Source organism: Haematobia irritans, chromosome 4 (assembly GCF_050003625.1).
Source record: "Haematobia irritans isolate KBUSLIRL chromosome 4, ASM5000362v1, whole genome shotgun sequence".
NCBI classification, from domain to species: Eukaryota; Metazoa; Arthropoda; class Insecta; order Diptera; family Muscidae; genus Haematobia; species Haematobia irritans.
Genome location: NC_134400.1, coordinates 128,403,025 through 128,425,940, shown reverse-complemented (window position 1 = coordinate 128,425,940; position 22,916 = coordinate 128,403,025). Strand labels below are relative to the sequence as shown.

General features: G+C 35.1%; 2 protein-coding genes across 2 annotated transcripts in view; one reads left to right on the top strand and one right to left on the bottom strand.

Annotated features, from left to right (window-relative positions):
• The window catches only part of mv (lysosomal-trafficking regulator mauve), an 80,474-nt gene extending 73,750 nt beyond the window's left edge, over positions 1–6,724 (top strand). The window contains exons 19-22 of the mRNA XM_075306162.1: positions 1,094–1,452; positions 1,512–2,365; positions 5,573–6,064; positions 6,129–6,724. Of these exons, the coding sequence (XP_075162277.1) occupies positions 1,094–1,452; positions 1,512–2,365; positions 5,573–6,064; positions 6,129–6,249 (1,826 nt within the window). The 3' untranslated portion in view covers positions 6,250–6,724. The remainder of the gene's footprint in view (positions 1–1,093; positions 1,453–1,511; positions 2,366–5,572; positions 6,065–6,128) is intronic.
• Positions 6,712–22,893, bottom strand: Cnb (centriole duplication and spindle assembly protein centrobin). The gene is made up of 6 exons (XM_075306163.1): positions 21,775–22,893; positions 21,040–21,216; positions 20,835–20,985; positions 20,605–20,766; positions 19,925–20,536; positions 6,712–7,109 (listed from the first exon to the last, which is right to left on the bottom strand). The coding sequence occupies exons 1-6, from the start codon at positions 22,767–22,769 to the stop codon at positions 6,969–6,971; spliced, it is 2,238 nt and encodes a 745-aa protein (XP_075162278.1). The 5' UTR covers positions 22,770–22,893; the 3' UTR covers positions 6,712–6,968.
• Positions 22,894–22,916: the final 23 nt, after the last annotated feature.

Below are 22,916 nucleotides of genomic sequence, written 5' to 3'. Positions count from 1 at the left end.
TTTTTGTACTTTCTTAAAAATTGTATTTTCCATCCCTGAGTAACTGGCAAAGTGACCAAATTTTTTAAAGAATATGCACGTTTGGAAATATCACTTTATTGCACTCTCCAAGTGCTTCCATCGCTGAATTAGGCAGGTTCTTTTCGCAGGTTTTACGCCATTTCATTTACACATGTGTGTTTGGCTGTTTCGTTGTTGTTGCTATGGCCAAACAAAGCGAGTCATGTTCACAAAAAGAACCACAAACACACATAAAAAGCAGAAAGACATTTTCCAAAAATGAAATTTGTGGTGCGAGAACAAAAACAATTTTTTTTTACCGTGGCTTTTCAACTAGTATTCTATGATTTGTGCAAGTTTTATAGGTAAGCGTTTTTCAAAATAAAACCTCCAGCTTCTCTTCAACATCTTCGATAAGATTTTTCTATGCAGCAAAAATTAATATTTATTTATATAAAAATATTCATTCATTTCGGGGGGGGGGGGGGTTTGATCCCCCTCATCCCCCCCCCCCCTGAATACGGCCTTGCCCTCTCGAACCAATTTACAAGGGATGATGGAATCTCAGTCACCTTTGGTAAAGTGACGTTGACTGATCGAATAGATTGTATCGAATAGATTGTATGTACTAAAAGCGCAACAAAAGGGGACGCGCGAGTTTTTTTACCCGATGGTTTATTGTGCGACTTTTTTGTGGGACCTTTTTTTGAATATGCGACAAAATTTCCAACGGTAACACTGTTGGGACCATTGTACACAACAGCAACAAGCTGCAACACCATATAACACTACGAATTTCACTATTAGTGAGCGTATGCACTGATTCATTCAGAATTTTTCGTAACTGCATTTACGCATGTGGCGTTCCCGAGCTTTTTTCAGTATTGCATTTTTATTTTTTTTTTTTGTTAATTTGGTCAAATTCAGGTGAACCGAGAACCAACCTCGGTGTTCTAATAATAAAAATTCTTTAATTCTTGAATTAATGAAATTAATTTGAAATGTTTATTTATTATACAATGTGGAAAAATGTTTAAATTTTTGTAATGCTGTTTTCATACTAAATAATTTGTAATATATTCCTTTTGTTTAGATAACAATTTTGATATTCCCGATCGTACTTTCCACGCTTTAAGTACTACATTCTGTTTGGCAAGTCGTGATTCACCCACAGATGTTAAGGAATTGATACCGGAATTTTTCTGCTTACCTGAAATGTTTGAAAATTTCGAACATTTCAATTTTGGTTGTCGCCAGAATGGTGATCGAGTTGAAGATGTCTCTCTGCCACCATGGTGCTTAAAGGATCCCCGACTTTTCATACTTATTCATCGCCAAGCATTGGAATCGGCATTGGTGCGTAATAATCTTCATCATTGGATTGATTTAATATTTGGTTATAAGCAAATGGGTGAAGCAGCAGTGGAAGCAATAAACGTATTCCATCCGGCGGTAAGTACGGTTTCATTTCTATGATGAAACTATTTTCATGTCTCCAAATTTTCTTCCAGACATATGCTGTTTTCTTAGAATCGGAAATTGAAGATCCTATCGAACGTGAAGCTGTTCAAACAATGATTAAAACATATGGCCAAATGCCCCGGCAATTGTTTAAGACTCCACATCCTCCATCGAATGCCTTGACATATCAATGTGATAAAGAAATTCTTCCAAGTGTACAGGGTCTAAGGTGGGGCGCATATTTGGGTTCTCCTCAATTGCCACCGCCTGTTTTGGGAAATACACACAAATTGCTAGGTGCTGAATATTTACTATCCTTCAACAATACAAATGTGGTGTATGGTTTACCTTCGCGTTCATGTGTTATGCAGGGAGCCGAGACAGATACGTTTAATGTGATTTCGTGGGGCTACGATGATCGTATTGTTCGTATACAACCATTGAACAAATTACATGCTAAGCCAAAAAATCTGTTGTATAATAGCACTTTCGATGATATTACTGCCTGCGGCTGCGATCCCAATTCTAATCAACTATGGTTTGGCCACAAATCGGGAAGGATATCGATCTATAAGTGCTCCAGTATTGAAGGAAACTTTAAAACTGGGAAAAGTCGGCAAAGCTACGTAAAAGATATTCGATTCTCATATAATTCGGTCTTTCATAAAATAATAAGCAAAGCCATGGACTCTGAAGTTGATTTGGCATCATCAACAACTTCGGCCAATTCCTTGAATTCGACTGAAAGTAATCTTCATAAGGATGGAGCAGATTTGCATTGGTCGGGTCCCACAGTATTAATACGCCATACGGATGAGATAGCATGCATTGCATTATCGGTTGAATTTAAAATCGCTGTAACCGCTGGAAAGGATGGCATTGCCGTTATATGGGACTTGAATGAGTAAGTAGTAATGTTCAGTACTAATAACGCTGCTTATGGCGATAGACGAATTCTTGAAATTTAAAACCAATGAAATTAAAGTACACAGATAAAATATAAACAATATTTTTGAAATAAAAAAAAAAATGCTAAACGTTTAATTGATTCAATTAATTTTTAATCAAAACCAAATTCAATCACAAAAATCTACCAATTTAAAAACTGTAGTTTTTTTTATTAAAATTTTATTTCTTTAGAAAATTTTGTCAACATTTTATTTCTATAGAAAATTTTGTCAAAATTTTATTATTCTATATTATATTTTATTATTATAGAATATATTAGGTTAGGTTAGGTTAAAGTGGCAGCCCGATTAAGATTCAGGCTCACTTAGACTATTCAGTCCATTGTGATACCACATTAACTAAAAGTACCTATTACATATGGGCACTTCTAGTTTTAACCGCTGAACCTTCTTGATTATTTTTCTTTGTTGAACCAACCAGATTGTTCCAAAAATATTAGCAGACTGCTTAAGTTAACGTTTTCCAGATCCGCCAGTAATCTGAAGCTATATGCTCCTAAAAGTTGCTTGCGCTTTACACAAAATGCAGGACACTCACACAAGAGGTGTTTAATTGATTCTTTTTCCTCCGCATCATGACAGCTCATACAATAGTCATTATACTTCGCGCCAATAGTTTTTGCAAAATCTCCTATCAGGCAGCGACCCGTTATAGCAGATATCAGGAGTGATATCTGACGTCTCGAGAACATTAGCATATCTAGTGTGCGGTTTAAGTTGAAATGGGGCCATATTTGCTTGGTGTCGTTACAACCCTTGCAATTCTCCCATCGAACATTTGCCATCATAACAGCCTTCTCACGCAGCATGAGCTTGCAGGTAGCTAGGGGCATACCAACAAATTCTAGTTCCCCTGGAATATGTAAGGTAGTCCCTAGCCTTGCCAACTCATCCGCTTCGCAGTTCCCCGGTATGTTCGTATGGCCAGGCACCCATATTAGGTGAATATTGTACTGCTCAGCCATCTCATTGAGAGATTTGCGGCAATCGATGGCCGTTTTCGAGTTGAGGAACACAGAGTCCAAGGATTTTATTGCAGGTTGACTGTCTGAGTATATATTAATGCCCACATTTTTTGGAACATTACTTCTCAGCCAATTCGCCACCTCTCTTATTGCTAATATTTCAGCCTGAAAAACACTACAGTGATCAGGTAATCTTTTCGCTATTCGAAGTTCCAGATCTTTAGAATATACTCCGAAACCCACTTGGCCATCCAATTTGGAGCCATCAGTGTAGAAATCTATATATCTTTTATTCCCCGGGGTCCGTGTACACCACGCCTCACTGTTGGGAATTAGAGTCTTAAACTTTTTGTCGAAAAGTGGACTCGCCAAAGTGTAATCCACTACGTTAGGCACATCTGGCATTATTTTGAGGACCGAACTGTGACCGTAACTTTTTTCCGACCACAGCGATAGCTCGCGCAACCGCACAGCCGTTGTTGCAGCTGACTGTTTGGCCAAAATGTCTAAAGGCAATAGATGCAGTATGACATTAAGGGAGTTTGTTCCTGTCTTGCTGAATGCACCTGAGATACACAAACACGCCATACGCTGAACTTTGTCTAAACTTGTCGGCTGGTGAAGTGCCGGCCACCAGACTACAACACCATATAGCATTATAGGTCTAACCACTGCCGTGTATAGCCAATGTACAATTTTTGGTTTTAGTCCCCACTTTTTCCCTATTGCCTTTTTGCACGAGTATAAAGCTACCGTTGCTTTCCTCGCCCTTTCTTCAATATTAAGCTTAAAGTTCAGCTTCCTGTCCAAAATAACGCCAAGGTATTTTGCACACTCCCTAAAGGGAATTTCAATACCCCCTAAGGAAATGGGCCTAACCGTGGGAGTTTTGCGATCTTTGCAGTACATGACTATTTCTGTCTTTGCAGGATTTACCCCAAGACCATTATCTTTCGCCCATTTCTCAGTCATCCGGAGGGCTCTCTGTATAATATCTCTAATTGTTGATGGGAATTTTCCCCTGACTGCTAGCGCCACATCATCTGCGTATGTCACCACTTGTATCCTTTCTTTTTCTAGGGAAACCAGAAGGTCGTTTATAGCAACATTCCAAAGAAGAGGTGATAGAACTCCTCCTTGAGGAGTACCTCTGTTCACATACTTTTGTATGTTTGCTTGTCCTAGTGTGGCTGAAATACGTCTCTTCATTAGCAGTTCGTCTAACAGCCTGAGTATACATGGATCAACATTCAGAGTTGTCAGTCCATTTAATATCGAGCTCGGATGGACATTATTGAACGCCCCTTCGATGTCTAGAAACGCCACGATTGTGTATTCTTTGACAGATAGTGAGCTTTCAATAAAGCTGACTAGTTCATGTAGTGCGGTCTCAGTAGACCTGCCCTTCGAGTATGCATGCTGTCGTTTCGAGAACAAACTTGAATCGATGCTAGTTCTAAGATAAATATCTATCATCCTCTCAAGAGTCTTAAGTAGGAATGAGGATAAGCTGATATATTATATTCTATTAAAAATTTGAAAATCTACCAAAAGACCATGAATTCTACCAATTTACCAAACAGTAAAAAATCTACCATTTTTGGTAGAATTATACCAACTGTGGCAACCGTGCTGCCGATATATTTACAACCGAGTGCACTTCCATTCCACAAATAATAACAAACATAAAAAGAGGAGGGATATAACGCCTCACTAACACCAACGAAGTAGCTATAAATAGCACTAACCAGCACCGCCACTAGTGGAGAATAGTGCGAAACTCAACAAACACCCATTCCTCTCATCCATTGACAAAACAGCCATTAATCTAAAGCCGGATAATATATTGATGTAAAAAGCTCCCACGATAATCGACAGCGATAAAGCCGGAGCAAAGTCAAAATGAACTCAAGGTTTATCACATCACCTTCTCAATTAATTAATTTTTAATTGGTGTCATATTTGAATTAAAAAAATATATATTTTTTTTTTTCTGTGTACTTTCATCTGAAGAACTCTTTGGTTCCTAGCAAATTTCAATTGAATCAGTTCTATAATATATTAGAGCAAAAATGCCGATTTTTCAAACACATCGGGCATAAGAATTTTCTGTAGATCAAATAGATGTAATTTTTTTTTACAATAAATGTGGTTAAAAACAATGTATATTTTTTACAGTTGGAGTTATATTCGCACAATTGATCGTCCAACAGCTGAAATTCACCATTCACCTATAACTCTACTTACCATCAGTCACACCTTGGGTGACATTGTTACAGTACATTCGTTAATTCCAACACAGCCACAAGGTCAAACAGATGTAGATACTTCAACACCCCATACGACTATGGCCTTCACTTCACCGCCACCCACAATACCAGTGGCCGATGAATGTTTTGAAGTTACTGAAGAAAATCTAGATGATTTCGTTAATGTGTGTATAAATTCGAATGGTAAATCGATGTTACGCTTGCATTCAGTAAATGCTCGATATGTCCAACATTTTGTGCATGAAGATAGCATTACAGCTGTGTGCTATTCATACATTAAAGAGGGTGTCGGAGTTAATGTTATTGCTACAGCTATAGAAGGTGGTATTGTGAAATTATGGTCCAGTTGGAATCTTAGTTTTATTATGGAAATTGTAACGGGAATATCGAATATCAAAAGGTATAATTTTAACATAGTTGGATTAAATTGTTTAACTTGATTGTTTTTGTTTTGTTTTTTGCAGTCTCACTTATTCAACTCATCAACATTTGGTTGTTCTAACTGAAAATTCTCACATACAGGTTTGGGAAACTTTGGGTTTGTGTGGCAATTCGCCGAAATTTCCACAAATTGCTTATAAGTAAATAAAACAAAGCTTTAAAACATCAACGACTTATAACCATGACCCCTCAGACAACTAAAAACATCGATATTTCGGGTCAATATTGCATGTTGAACTTATTAAATCATAAAATCATGCAATGTCTTTAGGCAGTAGGTTATATGTTTACATAAGCGAAAAGAAGGCAAGAATATACATACATAAATATATTATAGATATACATACATATATAGAATTTCTTAACAAACTATGTAATGTAAGCACACTCGATATCTATAAAAAAGTGATAGGAAGCCGAACAAGCAGTAACATTATGATGATTTTAAAAGACCCATACATGAATTGGAATTTTAGAAAATATTTATGTTAGGAAAGCTTTAATTATATTTAAAATAAATTTAAAATTTATTTTTCGATTAAAATCAGTTATTATAATTGTAATTTATTGGTATATAAGGTCAAATAAAATAATAAAAAAAATGAATATTTGTAAAATATTTTATGTGATTTTTTATTAGCTAATAAATCTTATTCGTTTTTTTTTTGTCATAATCAAATGTATGTATAATCTTATTTTTGGTAACACTTTACACAATACTACAACATAATAAAACTTATACTAGAACAAAAGGCATATGTAAAATTACTCACATTTTAACTAGCCATCTTTACATAGCTATAAAATTATAATTATGGAACCTTTATAAATGACTTCTGACCAATTTTATAGTTTCGGCGATATCATGATTTCCATGGTGGTTGCCGTGTATTACAATGGCGCTTGGCAGCTTTTTCTAATTTTTCTTTTGTTTGTTTAGCCTTGGAGGTCAAGGCTAAAATTTCATCAAGTTTATCAAAATCACTCGGTGACTTTGACAATAGCTGTAAATAAAAAGATTTAGTACTTAGTGATATGTAGTAAATCTTAATAAAATTTTTAACCCTCCGTTGCCCTTATACGGTGTACAAGTCCTCAGAGACCTTGCAATTATTTTATGGAATTTTATATGAAAATGTATACATTTTTTATACGCTCCACCAGAGGAGGGTATAAAAACGTTTCAAACACATCGAAATATTGGTCTCAGACCTCAATAAAAATATATATTCTGCGTCGTGGTGAAAATCTGAGTCGACCAATCACTCCAACTTCCGAACGAAACAAGCTATCGACTTCAAACTTTATACATGTATTTGTTATTGATGTAGGTCGGATGCTATTGCAAATGGTGCATATCGGACCCTTTTTAGGTATAGCTACCATATAAACTGACCCCCTCATTTTCCGGTTCCTCTTGGAAGAGCAAATTGCATCCGATCAGATTGAAATTTGATACACGTTAGTATGTGCCCTCTAAAAACCGGACAAAAATTGGTTCATATCGGTCCATAATTAAATATAAACCCTATAATTATATATGGAGCTCCGTAGCCTCTAGGATGAGGAAATTTTATCCCATCCGATTCAAATTTGCTACGTGATATTAGATATGCCCTCTAACAAGCATGTAAAATTGGTTTATGTCTGTTTATAATTATATAGGACATAATAAACCGATTCCCAGATTGTACCTCCGGAGCCTCTTGGAAGAGCAAATTTCATCGGATCCGGTTGAAATTTGGTACATGATGACAGTATATGCACTCCAACAATAATGCAAAACTTGACCCCCATCGGTCCATAATTATATAACCCCCAAATAAACCAAAATTTGACTTCTGAAGCCTCAAATTTCATCTGGTCGGGTTGAAATTTGGCACTCTAATTACCATGCTGATATTGGTTCATAGCAGTTACTGAGCATTAGTTTCTTCGTCTTCATCATCGTCGTCGTCACTAATTTCTTTATTGATGCCTATATGTGTTTCTGTTCAGAGATGTATTCAAATAATAAATAAAAAAAAGCGAAAAGTCTGTGCATTTACTAACGATTTCTAAGAATTTCAACAAGGTTCCAAAGGACCTTTTCACACGTTCACGCACTAAACACATTCAAATTTCAATAGAAACTAAGCTATTGGTCGGATTGCTTTTTTAATGATTCAATATAAAATTTTCTTGGAATACATGTGGGAATGGTATATGTACTTTCTTTGAACAATCAAGGAGTAATTTCAGTTTGGAAATGAACAAGGCCGTCAGAGACCTTCTTACACGCCGAGGAGTTAAAGTAATCGTAGTAGTCTTTCGTGTACAGATATAAGCACATATAATATAAGAAAATAGAATGCATATAAGAAAGTTGGGCGAAACACCATACCTTTTTCGTCTAGTTTATAAGAAAACAAGTAAGTAAAGTAGAAAGTCGGGCGGGGCCGACTATATCATACCCTCAACCACCCTGAATTAGTAATCATAAGCATTTGTGGGGTAACATTGATATAGGTATGGGAGATAATCCGCAGTTGCATATTTAAGAAAATTAAGGGGTACATGTTTATGGGTGCTATGTCTCAATCTGGCTGTAGCTCATAGTCAGTGTTGCCAGGGAAAATGTTTGGTTTACCCTACAAGGACAAAAAAAGTTCCCTACTTTTCCATACATTCCCAAACAATTTTCCCTACAATATTTTTTGTTAAATTTAAACAAACATGAAAATGCAACGTATATAACCTAGAAAATAAATTTGTATTACCACCACGATTGCCACAATTGGTAGAATTCAACCAAAAAGTAGTAATTTTATTTGTTAAATCTCTATAGAAATAAAATTTTGGAAAAAGTTTCTATAAACAAATTTTTTTTTGAGAAATTTGTCTATAGAAATAAAATTTTGATAATAAATTCTGGTCTGGCAACCCTATGCCCGAGTAAACGTGATTTTTACTGCAGCTGATCGTTAATAAAGTTTTTGGCATAAACTTTGTTTATTGGCGTATTTCATACCTATTTTCTTATTTGTGAGAAGTAAAAAGGGGTTAAAATTGGAATTTCGAAAATAATTTCCTTGAATTCGGATTTTATTGACTGTTTTGACCATTTAATCGTAATACATTTTGGCGCTGCTGTTGTTGTTGTTAACCTTGCTTCAGAAATTATTTGTGTTGTTGTATCTGCATTGCTGACATAACCTCAATCTATTTGCTACGAGATGCCGACTAAATGTGGCATATGCGATGCTACCATTACCAAAACACAAATGTGTATTAGATGCCATGTTTGCTCAAAGTGGGTGCATGGATCGTGTGCGAAGATCAGTGACAATGACTTACTTGTGATTAGGGCAGTACCGTCATGCCTATATACTTGTGCCTCATGTCAACATGGAATGAATAATGGTACCAGCATTGATGTTGTGCTTGAGGAGGTTCGAGGAGTCAATAAGAAGTTGAATGAATTCATTTCTGGTAACACATTAGAAATGAACTCAATTAAAGAAGCCCTAAATGAAATTAGAACACAGATCCATTCCCTGCCAGAAATCAAGGCTGATGTCAAAAAGTGTAATGAGCGAATTGATCAAGTTGTTTCTACAACATCTATTGAAATTGCTTCTCTAAAAGCGGAAAACAACATTTTGCATAGAAGGTTAAACCGTCACGATATTGTTATTAGTGGTCTGCCTGAGGGAATAGCAGACCTTGAAGCTACAGTTATTTCCATTGGCTCATTTTATGGTGTATCTTTAAGTAACACTGATATAAGTGAGGCATTCTACATAAACAGTCGCAAACGGATCCTGGTGAAATTTCATAACGTAAAAATAAGAGATGCCATCATGCGCCAGTATTTTAAGACCAGATCGCTTAAGGTGTCTGATGTATTAAAAGGGGATGGTGGAGATTTGGCAAATCGCATATTTCTGAATGATCACTACTCTCCTGCAGCTTCTGCTCTAAATGTGGTCTGTATGAAGCTTCGACGTTTGCACATTGTGACGCGATACAAAATCCTAAATTCTGATAAACTGAGAGCAAAACTAGTATTTCCTGATGGGAAGGAAGTAGTTCGGAATCCTAATGAGTGCACTGTCCTCCTCCAGGAGACCAGCGAAGTATAGGAACTCATTTTGATGTTTAACGTACACCATTACTTAAGCAAAAAAGTTAGATACATGTACTGCTGCATTAATTCGAATTAAGTTGTTTATTACAACTTTTGTCTTTAAATCGAATATCAAATTGAAGTGTTTTTTTTTCTCCTGGTTGGTTTACTAAATGACATTATTATGCCAGTAATGCAATGTATCCAACTCTTTGCTAAATTGTATCTAGTTTTACGTGTAGCTTTAAAAGGTATTTATCGCAACACTATTGTAGCCATTGTATATAAATTTAAACCTTTGTAATGCTAAGTTTAATTTGAATTCCTTGATGGCATTAAATTTTTGGAATTATATATCGAAAATCTCGCGAAATTGAAACAAAAATCTAAAGATCTAACTATGTTATTCTAATCTAGCTTTTCTCAAAATAGTTTTCTTACTTTAACAAAGTTTAACTTATCTATCTTTCTTGATCTCACTATTTTAACGATCAGCAGCTGTTTATTGAATTGATTAAATGAAAATTGAACTATTTTTACTAGATTTGCTGAAGGTTTTTAACTATGATTGGATCCCCCCCACAATTATAATTTTGATTTTTGATGTCTTCTGAATTGAATATGGGCCCTTTGATTAGCAACAATGCATATTTGAAATCTTCATTTCGTAGATGTGGCTTTGGAAAGTTTAACGCTGGCCATTGGAATTGTCGCAGTATAAGACCATCGTCACAGTCCACCAAATTTGATGAACTTAGGAACATTTTATGTGGTTCTCACCTGCATGTTATTGCAATAACGGAGACCTGGCTGAAATCTGATATTTCCAACAGGGCAGTTCACATTCCTGGTTACGAAATTATCAGGAACGACAGGCAAAACTGTAGAGGAGGTGGTGTTTGTATATACATCTCCACTGGTCTTGAATATAAAGTGGTGTTTAAATTCTCTCTTCTGGGGAAGTGTGAGTCGCTCTTCATTGAGCTCTATTCAGGTGGTGAACGGTTTCTTTTTGGAGTAGTTTACCTGCCTCCGCCGTGTGATTTGGAGAAATTTGAGGAAACTCACAGTGATCTTCTACTGAACTACACGAGTATAATTCTGGTAGGTGATCTAAACTGCAACTTGTTTGACGTGTCTCGGGCAAGTTTATTTCGTTCACTGTGTCTCCGGTTAGATTTATCTATCTTGCACAATTCTAAACCTACTCACTATGATCTAGCTCATGACACATCCTCATTACTAGACGTTATGTTGTTTTCGAATTGTTCTACCTACTTCTCTGGACAAGCACAGTGCCCGTCTATATCAGATCATGCTCTTATCTTCGCTTCGTTTGATATTGATATGAGAAATACTGAGAAGATGATTGAATACTATGATTATGAGGGTATAGATTGGCATGGATTGACGAGTTGTTTGTCTGAATTTGACAGTAGTTCATTGTCTTCTTTGGACATGGATGAGGTATGTTCTACTATTTCCATATTAATTAATGAGTTGTTTACTTTTGTTCCGGTTGTGAGGAAAGTAATTCGTTGTTCTTGTGATGCCTGGATTAAGTCAAACAATGTTTTACTGGCTCGTTCTCTTCGTGACTTGGCATTCAGGAACTATAGAAGTGATGCTACCCCAGGAAATTGGAGGACTTATTGCAAGTACCGAAATAGGGCCAAAACGGTAATGCGTAGAGAGAAGAGGCGGTTTTATTTTAGGTATTTTAATCGGCTGAATTCTAATGGTCTATGGCGGGTTCTAAAGGGTGGTGGGTGCTTAGGGGACGATGAGATACGGGTTGATCAGGATGTTGATGAAATTAATGACTTTTTCGTGGGTGGCTCTTCAATAAGGGACGAAAGAGATGTTTTTGACTCCTTCATTTTTCCTGAGACAGAAGGTGCCTTTTCGTTTCATTGCGTAGATGTTGACGATGTTGTTTTGGCTTTGAATAAGGTTAGATCGAGGGCTATTGGAGTAGATGGTATAACCTTGGAATTCCTAAGACTTATTTTTCCCTATATATCTGATTTGATTTTACATTTGATTAATAATATTCTGATGTCCTCAACATTCCCTGCACCCTGGAAAATTGCTCGCGTTGTCCCTATACCGAAATGTAAAGTGGTGAGTAGTCCAGACGATCTCAGGCCGATCTCCATATTACCGGTTTTGTCGAAATTGTGCGAGCATATTATGAAGGACCAAATATTAATTCAGACACGACCTGATATTTTCGATGGACAATTTGCTTTTAGAAAAGGTTATGGCACTACGGGACTTTTGCTCCATGTTACTGATTCCATTAGAGGTCATGTTAACAATAATGAATCTAGTGTTTTGGTTTCTTTAGATTTAACAAAGGCGTTCAATTCGATTAGTCACTCCACCTTGATTGCAAAGCTTAGGGACCAGTTCAAATTTTCTAGATCGGCTTGTAAACTCATTATGTCTTACTTACGTGACAGGTTACAGTTTGTTTCGATGAATGGTAAAGTTTCCTCGATTCTTGCCATAAACTCTGGGGTGCCTCAAGGCTCGGTTTTGGGGCCCCTTTTATTTCTTTTATATATCAATGATCTTCCTCGATGCCTGTTTGATATCTCATGCAAATTTTACTTATTTGCGGACGATGTCATGATTCTCTTCGGTTGTGATCGCACGTCCTTACATATTGTTGAGAGAGATGTAAATAATTGTCTTGGTAAGGTTGTCCAATGGGCAACGTTGAATTCATTAGTGATAAATCCTCACAAATCTAAGGCAATTATGTTTGGAGGTAGAGGTGAACTGGATATATTTGTGGGTCAGGATAGGGTGGAGTTTGTAGAGCAGCATAGGTGCTTGGGCATTTTGCTTGATGCCAGACTTAGTTTTGAGCCTCATGTTAACATGGTGCAAAGGACGGTCTACAGTATATTACGTAGGATTTACTCTACTAATATGTGTTTTCCGACATGGGTTAAAGCTAGATTGGCTAAGGTCATACTTATGCCACATATTTTATATGGTTTGGAAATTGTGTCTGGCACTTTCGACTATGTTAAACAGAGAATTAGGCGAATTGTGAACACTATTGCACGTTTCACATACAACCTGAAGAGGCGTGATCATATCACCGAACATGTCAAGAGTTTGCTAGGAATGCACTTTGATTCTTTTATCAATTTCAAGTGCTTGAATTTCTTTTACAAGGTGATTAGAAGTGGAGTTCCGGACCTTGTACGTGATATGTTTAGTTTTTCCCTCTCAAGTCGCAATACGCAAATCATTATACCTAGGATTGTTAATTTGGCCTTTGAGAAATCATTTGTCGTGCGTATAGCTCGTATATGGAATCCATTACCCGTTGATCTACGAGTTTTTTCCCACACCAACAATGCTTTTCGGCTGAAACTGTTGGTTTACTTGACTCAGAACTGAAGGGTAAATATTTAAGGCTTTTCTTCACAAACTTGTATATGAGAATATTTATCCTTTTGTACTATATCTGTATTTGTTTTATGTTGCTGATTTGGGCGAATATTAGATATTAAATATTAATTAAATATTAACTATGTTGTATGTGTAATTGTGGTTGGGGGACCAATAGTAGAAATACCTAGCGAAACTTAGTTTTAGTGTGATTTTATTATTATTTTGTTTATAGTTTTAAGATTTGTTTTATGGGCTATGAAATATTACTATGTAATACATGTGTCGGCCTTTAAGGCTTAGTATTACTAAAATAAATGAATAAATAAATAAATAAATAAATTCTATAGAAATAAAATTTTGAGAAAAAATTCCAAAGAAATACAATTTTGAGAAAAAATTTTATAGAAATAATATTTTGAAAAAATTTCTATAGAAATACAATTTTGACAAAATTTTCTATAGAAATAAAATGTTGACAACATTTTCAACAGGAATAAAGTTTTGACAAAAATTTCTATAGAAATATTTGTTTGGTAGATTTATGGTAAATTTGTTAGATTTTTTTTTTGGCACGAGTGGTAACTGTTGTTGCTACCCATTGTTAAAGATCAATCCTTGCCGGCTTCTAATTTCCTCATCTAGAGCCCCAAAATGTAAAAATTATTACAAAATGTCCCTACATTGTGGCCCTACGTCCCTACAAGACGCTAAATATTAGAAAAAACTCTACAAATAGGGAATTTCCCCTACTTCTAGCAACACCTGTTGTAGTTGATATTGCACCTACGGGGTTATTATGCCACAAATACTCGTATTGAGCCCATTATTAAAAAAGAGAAAATCGCTCAATTAGTGTGGGTAATAAATCCAAATTTTTTAAAAAATCGAGCAATATTCTTATGTAAGAGCTACAAGTACGTGTAAATATGATCGGCTAGGACATCAAAATTTGAAATTTGAGTAACATTGCTTAATAAATAAGTGTAACATATTATGGCCAAATTTGGAAAAATCGGACTATACATATATATGGGAGCTATATCTTAATCTGAACCCATATCGAAAAATTTTTGCACATATAGTTAGTGCTATAGAAGATTACATTTAGCCAACTTTGAGTAAGATCGGTTGATAAATAAGGGTTTTATGGCCAAATTTAGAAAAATCGGGCGGTACATATATATGGGAGCTATAGCTAAATCTGAACCGATTTCGATGATTTTTTGCACATATAGTTAGTGCTATAGAAGATTACATTTAGCCAACTTTGAGTAAGTTGATAAATAAGGGTTTTATGACCTAATTTGGAAAAATCGGGCGATACATATGTATGGGATGCATATATATGGAAGCTATATGTAAATCTGAACCAATTTGCATAATATTTTGCGGGTTTAATTAATACCACAAAAGGTTACCTTCTGCAAAATTTGAGTAAGATCAGTTAAGAAATGAGGCCTCTATGGTCAAACATAAGGTTATTAGGAGCAAATTTTTCAAATATATATATATATATATATATATATATATATATATATATATATATATATATATATATATATATATATATATATATATATATATATATATATATATATATATATATATATATATATATATATATATATATATATATATATATATATATATATATATATATATATATATATATATATATATATATATATATATATATATATATATATATATATATATATATATATATATATATATATATATATATATATATATATATATATATATATATATATATATATATATATATATATATATATATATATATATATATATATATATATATATATATATATATATATATATATATATATATATATATATATATATATATATATATATATATATATATATATATATATATATATATATATATATATATATATATAAAGGGTGATTTGTTAAGAGCTTGATAACTTTTTTTTTTAAAAAAACGCATAAAATTTGCAAAATCTCATCGGTTCTTTATTTGAAACGTTAGATTTGTCCATGACATTTACTTTTTGAAGATAATTTCATTTAAATGTTGACCGCGGCTGCGTCTTAGGTGGTCCATTCGGAAAGTCCAATTTTGGGCAACTTTTTCGAGCATTTCGGCCGGAATAGCCCGAATTTCTTCGGAAATGTTGTCTTCCAAAGCTGGAATAGTTGCTGGCTTATTTCTGTAGACTTTAGACTTGACGTAGCCCCACAAAAAATAGTCTAAAGGCGTCAAATCGCATGATCTTGGTGGCCAACTTACCGGTCCATTTCTTGAGATGAATTGTTCTCCGAAGTTTTCCCTCAAAATGGCCATAGAATCGCGAGCTGTGTGGCATGTAGCGCCATCTTGTTGAAACCACATGTCAACCAAGTTCAGTTCTTCCATTTTTGGCAACAAAAAGTTTGTTAGCATCGAACGATAGCGATCGCCATTCACCGTAACGTTGCGTCCAACAGCATCTTTGAAAAAATACGGTCCAATGATTCCACCAGCGTACAAACCACACCAAACAGTGCATTTTTCGGGATGCATGGGCAGTTCTTGAACGGCTTCTGGTTGCTCTTCACTCCAAATGCGGCAATTTTGCTTATTTACGTAGCCATTCAACCAGAAATGAGCCTCATCGCTGAACAAAATTTGTCGATAAACACATTTCGAACCGAACACTGATTTTGGTAATAAAATTCAATGATTTGCAAGCGTTGCTCGTTAGTAAGTCTATTCATGATGAAATGTCAAAGCATACTGAGCATCTTTCTCTTTGACACCATGTCTGAAATCCCACGTGATCTGTCAAATACTAATGCATGAAAATCCTAACCTCAAAAGAATCACCCTTTATATATATATATATATATATATATATATATATATATATATATATATATATATATATATATATATATATATATATATATATATATATATATATATATATATACATATTGGAGCTATAGCTAAATCTGAACCGATTTCGATGAATTCTCTGCAGACTTAAAGGGTGATGCAGAGGATTATTTTGTGCTAAATTTAACGACGATCGGTTAGTAAAAATGTGCAACGTGACCCCATTTGTCGAAATCGGGCGATACATATTAGAGGTCTGCACAATTCCATTTGTAAATGCAGAGTACACGTGTACTTGCTACATGAGTACATCTATTTGAGAGAGTCGCAAAACAATTGGTACACATTTTGATGAACACCAAAAGCCACGAGTAACTTCTTGTTGCTACTCTGATGTCTTCACTACCAACAAACACATATTCCTCTTTTTCTCTTATAGAAGTGTACTCAGAGTGATCACGTCGAGTATGTTGCGAGAACAAAACTTCATAGAGTACTCCATGTACCATATGCAGTTTCAGAAATAAAAAAAACAGTTACTCTCCATAATATATGTTTTGGTTTGTTATAAAGAACGGAAAACGTTAAGGTAAGTGTGTAACATACATAAATATATGAAATATGTGATATACATACATATCTATGATTAATAATAATGGAAAGTTTTACTTCGCACATAACTGAGAAATACTTGTGGTACCACGTGAAGTGAAGAGAATCGATGTTGTACTTTTTGTCAAGTACTTACATTTTTATTGTTCCTTTTTTTCGGAACACATATTGTTTCGGATAAGTACTTGGTGGTATTTGACAAGCAAGTGTTCTCTTCACTTCACTACTTGCGCTCTGAGAGAAAGACAGTGTATGTACTATATTCGACAGCGAATTGCACACATGTAGTGAAAAGTTATTCGATGCAGACCTCTAATACATATATATGGGAGCTATATCTAAATTTGATCCGATTTCTTCCAAATTCAATAGCGTTCGTCCTTGTGCCCAAAAAACTCCCTTTACCAAATTTCATCAAAATCGATTAATAATTGCGACCGGAATCCTGTGAACAACAAATACATGGACAGACGGACGGACACCAAGCGCTAGATCGACTCAGGAGGTGATTCTGAGTCGATCGGTATATATTTTATGGGGTCTAAAATCAATATTTCTGGTAGGCACATTTTTTGGCAGATCAAACTTATTATACCCTGACCACTATGTGGTTTAGGGTATAAAAACTGATAAAAAAAAACAATTTGACGCCAGATGACAATCCTATTACTCCTATAAGAATTCAACTGATAGACTGTCAAAGAAATTTAAAGATTACTAAAAGTCTACTTCGTTTAATCATCGACATTTGATATTTATACCCTGCTCCACACTGTGGAACAGGGTATTATAAGTTAGTGCATATGTTTGCAACACCCAGAAGGAGACGAGATAGACACATGGTGTCTTTGGCAAAAATGATCAGGGTGGGCTCCTGAGCCGATATAGCCATGTCCGTCTGTCCGTGAACACATTTTTGTAATCAAAGTCTAGGTCGCAGTTTTAGTCCAATCGACTTCAAATTTGGCACAAGTATGTGTTTTGGCTCAGAATAGATACCTATTGATTTTGGAAGGAATCGGTTCAGATTTAGATATAGCTCCCATATATATCTTTCGCCCGATATGGACTAATACGGTCCCAGGAGCTAGAGCTTTACCCCAATTTGGTTGAAATTTTGCACTAGGAGTTCAATTAGTGGTGTAGTCTAGTGTGCCAAATTTTATTGAGATATTTATACCCTGCTCCACACTGTGGAACAGGGTATTATAAGTTAGTGCATATGTTTGCAACACCCAGAAGGAGACGAGATAGACACATGGTGTCTTTGGCAAAAATGATCAGGGTGGGCTCCTGAGCCGATATAGCCATGTCCGTCTGTCCGTCTGTCCGTGAACACATTTTTGTAATCAAAGTCTAGGTCGCAGTTTTAGTCCAATCGACTTCAAATTTGGCACAAGTATGTGTTTTGGCTCAGAATAGATACCTATTGATTTTGGAAGGAATCGGTTCAGATTTAGATATAGCTCCCATATATATCTTTCGCCCGATATGGACTAATACGGTCCCAGGAGCTAGAGCTTTACCCCAATTTGGTTGAAATTTTGCACTAGGAGTTCAATTAGTGGTGTAGTCTAGTGTGCCAAATTTTATTGAGATCGGTTCAGATTTAGATATAGCTCCCATATATAGCTTTCGCCCGATTTATACTCATATGACCACAGAGACCAATTTTTTGTAGAAGTAGAATTAGCATTGTAGCTATGCCTACCAAATTTGGTTGAAATCGGTTCAGATTTAGCTATAGCTCTCATATATATCGTTCGCCCGATTTACACATATATGACCACAGAGGCCAATTTTTTGCTCCGATTTAGTTGAAATTTTGCACAAGGAGTAGAATTAGCATTGTAGCTATGCGTGCCAAATTTGGTTGAAATCGGTTCAGATTTATATATAGCTCCCATATATAGCTTTCGCCCGATTTACACATATATGACCACAGAGGCTAATTTTTTGCTCCGATTTAGTTGAAATTTTGCACAAGGAGTAGAATTAGCATTGTAGCTATGCGTGCCAAATTTGGTTGAAATCGGTTCAGATTTTGATATAGCTCCCATATATATGTTTTTCTGATTTCGACAAAAATGGTCAAAATACAAACATTTTCCTTGTAAAATCGCCACTGCTTAGTCGAAAAGTTGTACAAATGACTCTAATTTTCCTAAACTTCTAATACATATATATCGAGCGATAAATCATAAATAAAGTTTTGCGAAGTTTCCTTAAAATTGCTTCAGATTTAAATGTTTCCCATATTTTTTTACTAACGTTGTGTTCCACCCTAATGCATTAGCCGACTTACATTTTGAGTCTACAGATTTTGTATAAGTCTATCAAATACTGTCCAGATCAAGTGATGATTTAAATGTATTTATTTGGGACAAACCTTTATATATAGCCCCCAACACCTTTGACGGATGTGATATGGTGTCGAAAATTTAGATCTACAAAGTGTTGCAGGGTATAATATAGTCGGCACCGCCCGACTTTAGACTTTCCTTACTTGTTTTATATTCAAGTTAAATCGTATTATTTTGATGATGCCAAAAATTGAATAATCGACTTTGATATTGACCAAAATCGACTTTTAACGAAAGAGTCGTCTTTAAGGGGGAATGTGATGTTGCTACGGCAAATCTGAGAGTATGTATAAAGAATATATTTTATTAAAAAATGCGCATATCTGACCTACCAATGATTCTATGGCTTATAAAATTTACATATGTACATGAACAGTCCACAGTGCAGTCATTTATATTATGTATGTTATTGCTGCAAACGGAAAAAAATTACCATGGCCTCTTTAGCATACTCACCAATTCAATGTACGCTTGTAATTTATCATTTTGTGGCGTTCCCGGTCTATGTCCTTGTACATTAAGATTATTCTCCTTTTTACTGCTTTTAGGAGTTTCATAATGGTGGGGATTTTGAAGCGTACCCTTATTATGTGTTTCATTGCAATCCGGCGATTCATTGTCTGTCGTATCGAGTTGTGTTAGTCGCGTTAGATTTGGCGAAGTCAGTATTTCCAAAGCCTTTTGCCATTGTGTTTCCATAACATTGTGCAATTTTTCAGCAATGTCGGCTCTTTTAGATTTATACAAATTCAACTTGATTTCAAGATCTTCGATTTTCTTCGTTGCATTTGCCAATTGTATGCGATATAGCTCTACTTCTTCGTTTTGTTTTTCCTGCAGAAGTTTCAATTCAAGTTCATTTTTTTCATTAATCAATTCCAGTTGTTTGACGGCTCTTTCGGCTATCAAGCGCTCTCGTTCGCGGGCTTCAGTCTTAAGGGTCTCTTCAGTTTTATCCAATTGTTCTTGGAATTCTTTTAGTTTTTGAGCAACTACATTTTCCAGTTGTTGTTGATAATGGGCTTTCAATGATTTTTGTTGTATATCTAGCTTCTTTTTCAATGTACTCTGTGTGGGAATAAAATTAGAAAATGTAAAAAAAAACTTCTATTTTCATACAACAGATTTGAAATAACCTCATTTTCCGTTAAATGTGCCAATGAATCTTGCAGGGATTTCCTTTGGGTATCTAAGTTATCAGCTCTAGTTTTTTGTTTTTGATGATACTCTTGCAACATTTCCTTTTGATGTCTTAGTGTAGAATTTTCCTTTTCCAATTCATCACATCTTAGTCTAGCCTGAAATATTATTTCAATGAATTCATATCAAAATTAAATTGACAGTTCTATTAACATTGAAGACAAACCTTTTCATACATATGTTCGGACTTGGCATATTTGTCTTTTAATTTCTGCAATTCATTTATGGCCATTTCTTCAGATCTCTTACATGCATGGGCTTTTATTTCTAATTCCTCCATTTTCTGTTTATATTGATTGCAAGACTCATTGGTCCTTCTAAAAAATGGTTTACATAGAATCGTCTGATAAAATGGGCATTTGTTTACAAACCTCGAATAATTAGATAACTCTGTCTCTAGCTTTTCATTTTTGTCTTGAAATTTAGTGGCCAAACTTACAGCTTGAGCCAGTTCCTTTTGCAACGCATCCAATTTATCGTCGTAATGCTTACGCTGATGTTCGTAGGATTGAAGACTCTGTCTAGCTTGTTGCAAATCTTGCATTAGACTGTAATTGGTAATAAATATTATTGTAAAAAGATTATTTTTTATACTCAACAAGACTACTGTAGAACAGAATATTAGTGCGTATAGGTGCAAAGCCTAATGTCGTTCGATGAAATGGAGTCCTTGTAGATTTTTTTTTTGTAATTTACAAAACTCAAAGTTGAAAAGTCTTGTTCGACTTTTCAAAAAGTCGAAAAGCTAGGAAAATTAACCTTTGCATTTTTTTGATTTGATTTTTTACAAAAGTAAAATTATTAATGGAATTCAAATTTCTATGTTTCATGATATTTAATTATTCTTTGAGAAGACAATTTTTTGTTTCCACTTCATTGAACGCAATCGGCAGGGAATGGCAGATAATTGTGGTGTCCCCTTATTGTTCCATTATACAAGGAATCCAATATCTTTATTTAATTTAATATTTAATTATTCTTTGAGAAGACAATGTTTTGTTTCCACTTCATTGAACGCAATCGGCAGGGAATGGCAGATAATTGTGGTGTCCCCTTATTGTTCCATTATACAAGGAATCCAATATCTTTTGTATATATTAAAATACCTTTTATTTTCAATTTGCGCAGTGCTGAGAGCATTGTCCTTTGTCCTATCGACTTCTATCGCTACCGACAATCTTTGTTGATATTCCAACAGACGAGATTGCAGCTGTCTTACTGTTTTTTCTAAATGTTGCCGTCTCAGCTGTTCCTCCTTTAAGTTCGTTTGTGAAGAGGTTGCTATGGCAGTCGCTTGTCCACTTTTGCCCCAAATTTCACACAAGCTTATGAGATTGTTATCAGCTTTAGATATCTGGTGATAATCTGAAGTATGATGTGATTTTTCGGTGGGAATATGTAAAGATGAAGGCAAGGATTTTGTTAGCGTGGGTGGATGTTGTTCTTGTAAATCTAGCGATGATTGTTTTTGAGCTTCAGTGTGATAATCATCACTGTGTCGTTGTTGCCAATAGCTAGTGTTAGTGGTAGGTTGAGGCGCACGATCATTTGACAGGAATTTATCAATCTCTAACAAAACTCCATCTTCTTTATATTCGACGGCTTCATTCATGATTCTCTTGGAGGGCGGATTTGGTTTGTATGGAATATCCATGCACTTTGGTGTTGAATGGACCATTCCCACAATTTCTCGATTATGTTTCGATGGACCAAATTGTGTCTTTACTGTGTGAGTAGATATACTGGATATATCGGACGGATTGTCCACAAACATATCATCCCTTTCAATATTGTGCAATTTTGCATTGATATTATTGAGTTCAGTTTTCCTTGTGGGAGGTAGGAATTGGTACGCCGCCGTTGGCGGGGGCATTATCAAAGAATCGTCATTTGCTAAATCCATTGCTTGAAAGTTCTTTGTTAAATCTCTTCTAGCAAATCTATAGTTACTATTTCGCTCTACTCTATCCAACTCCTGCAAACTTGAAAATTGTTTTTGTAGTGCTAGCAAATCGTCTCTTAATAATTTTTCTTCAGCATTGGCCAAGTAATAATTTGGTGGTATCAGTAATAAAATGTCCGTATCATCAGAGTCACTCATCACCGAACTTGATAAAAAATACTCCTAACACTCGGATTTCACATAATTTTTACAAGTTTTGAATAACAAATGGTCACTATAAACAATAAATTTTGCGGCACATCTGCCAGTGGTGGTATAATTCTGGGTATTTGATTACAAATATCA

Coding starts and splice junctions, on each gene's coding strand:
- Cnb (XM_075306163.1), bottom strand. CDS start 22,769: ATGAGTGACTCTGATGATACGGACATTTTATTACTGATACCACCAAAT. Junction 20,986..21,039: donor GAGTTATCTAATTATTCGAG/GTTTGTAAACAA, acceptor ACCATTTTTTAG/AAGGACCAATGAGTCTTGCA. Junction 20,537..20,604: donor CACATTTAACGGAAAATGAG/GTTATTTCAAAT, acceptor ATTCCCACACAG/AGTACATTGAAAAAGAAGCT.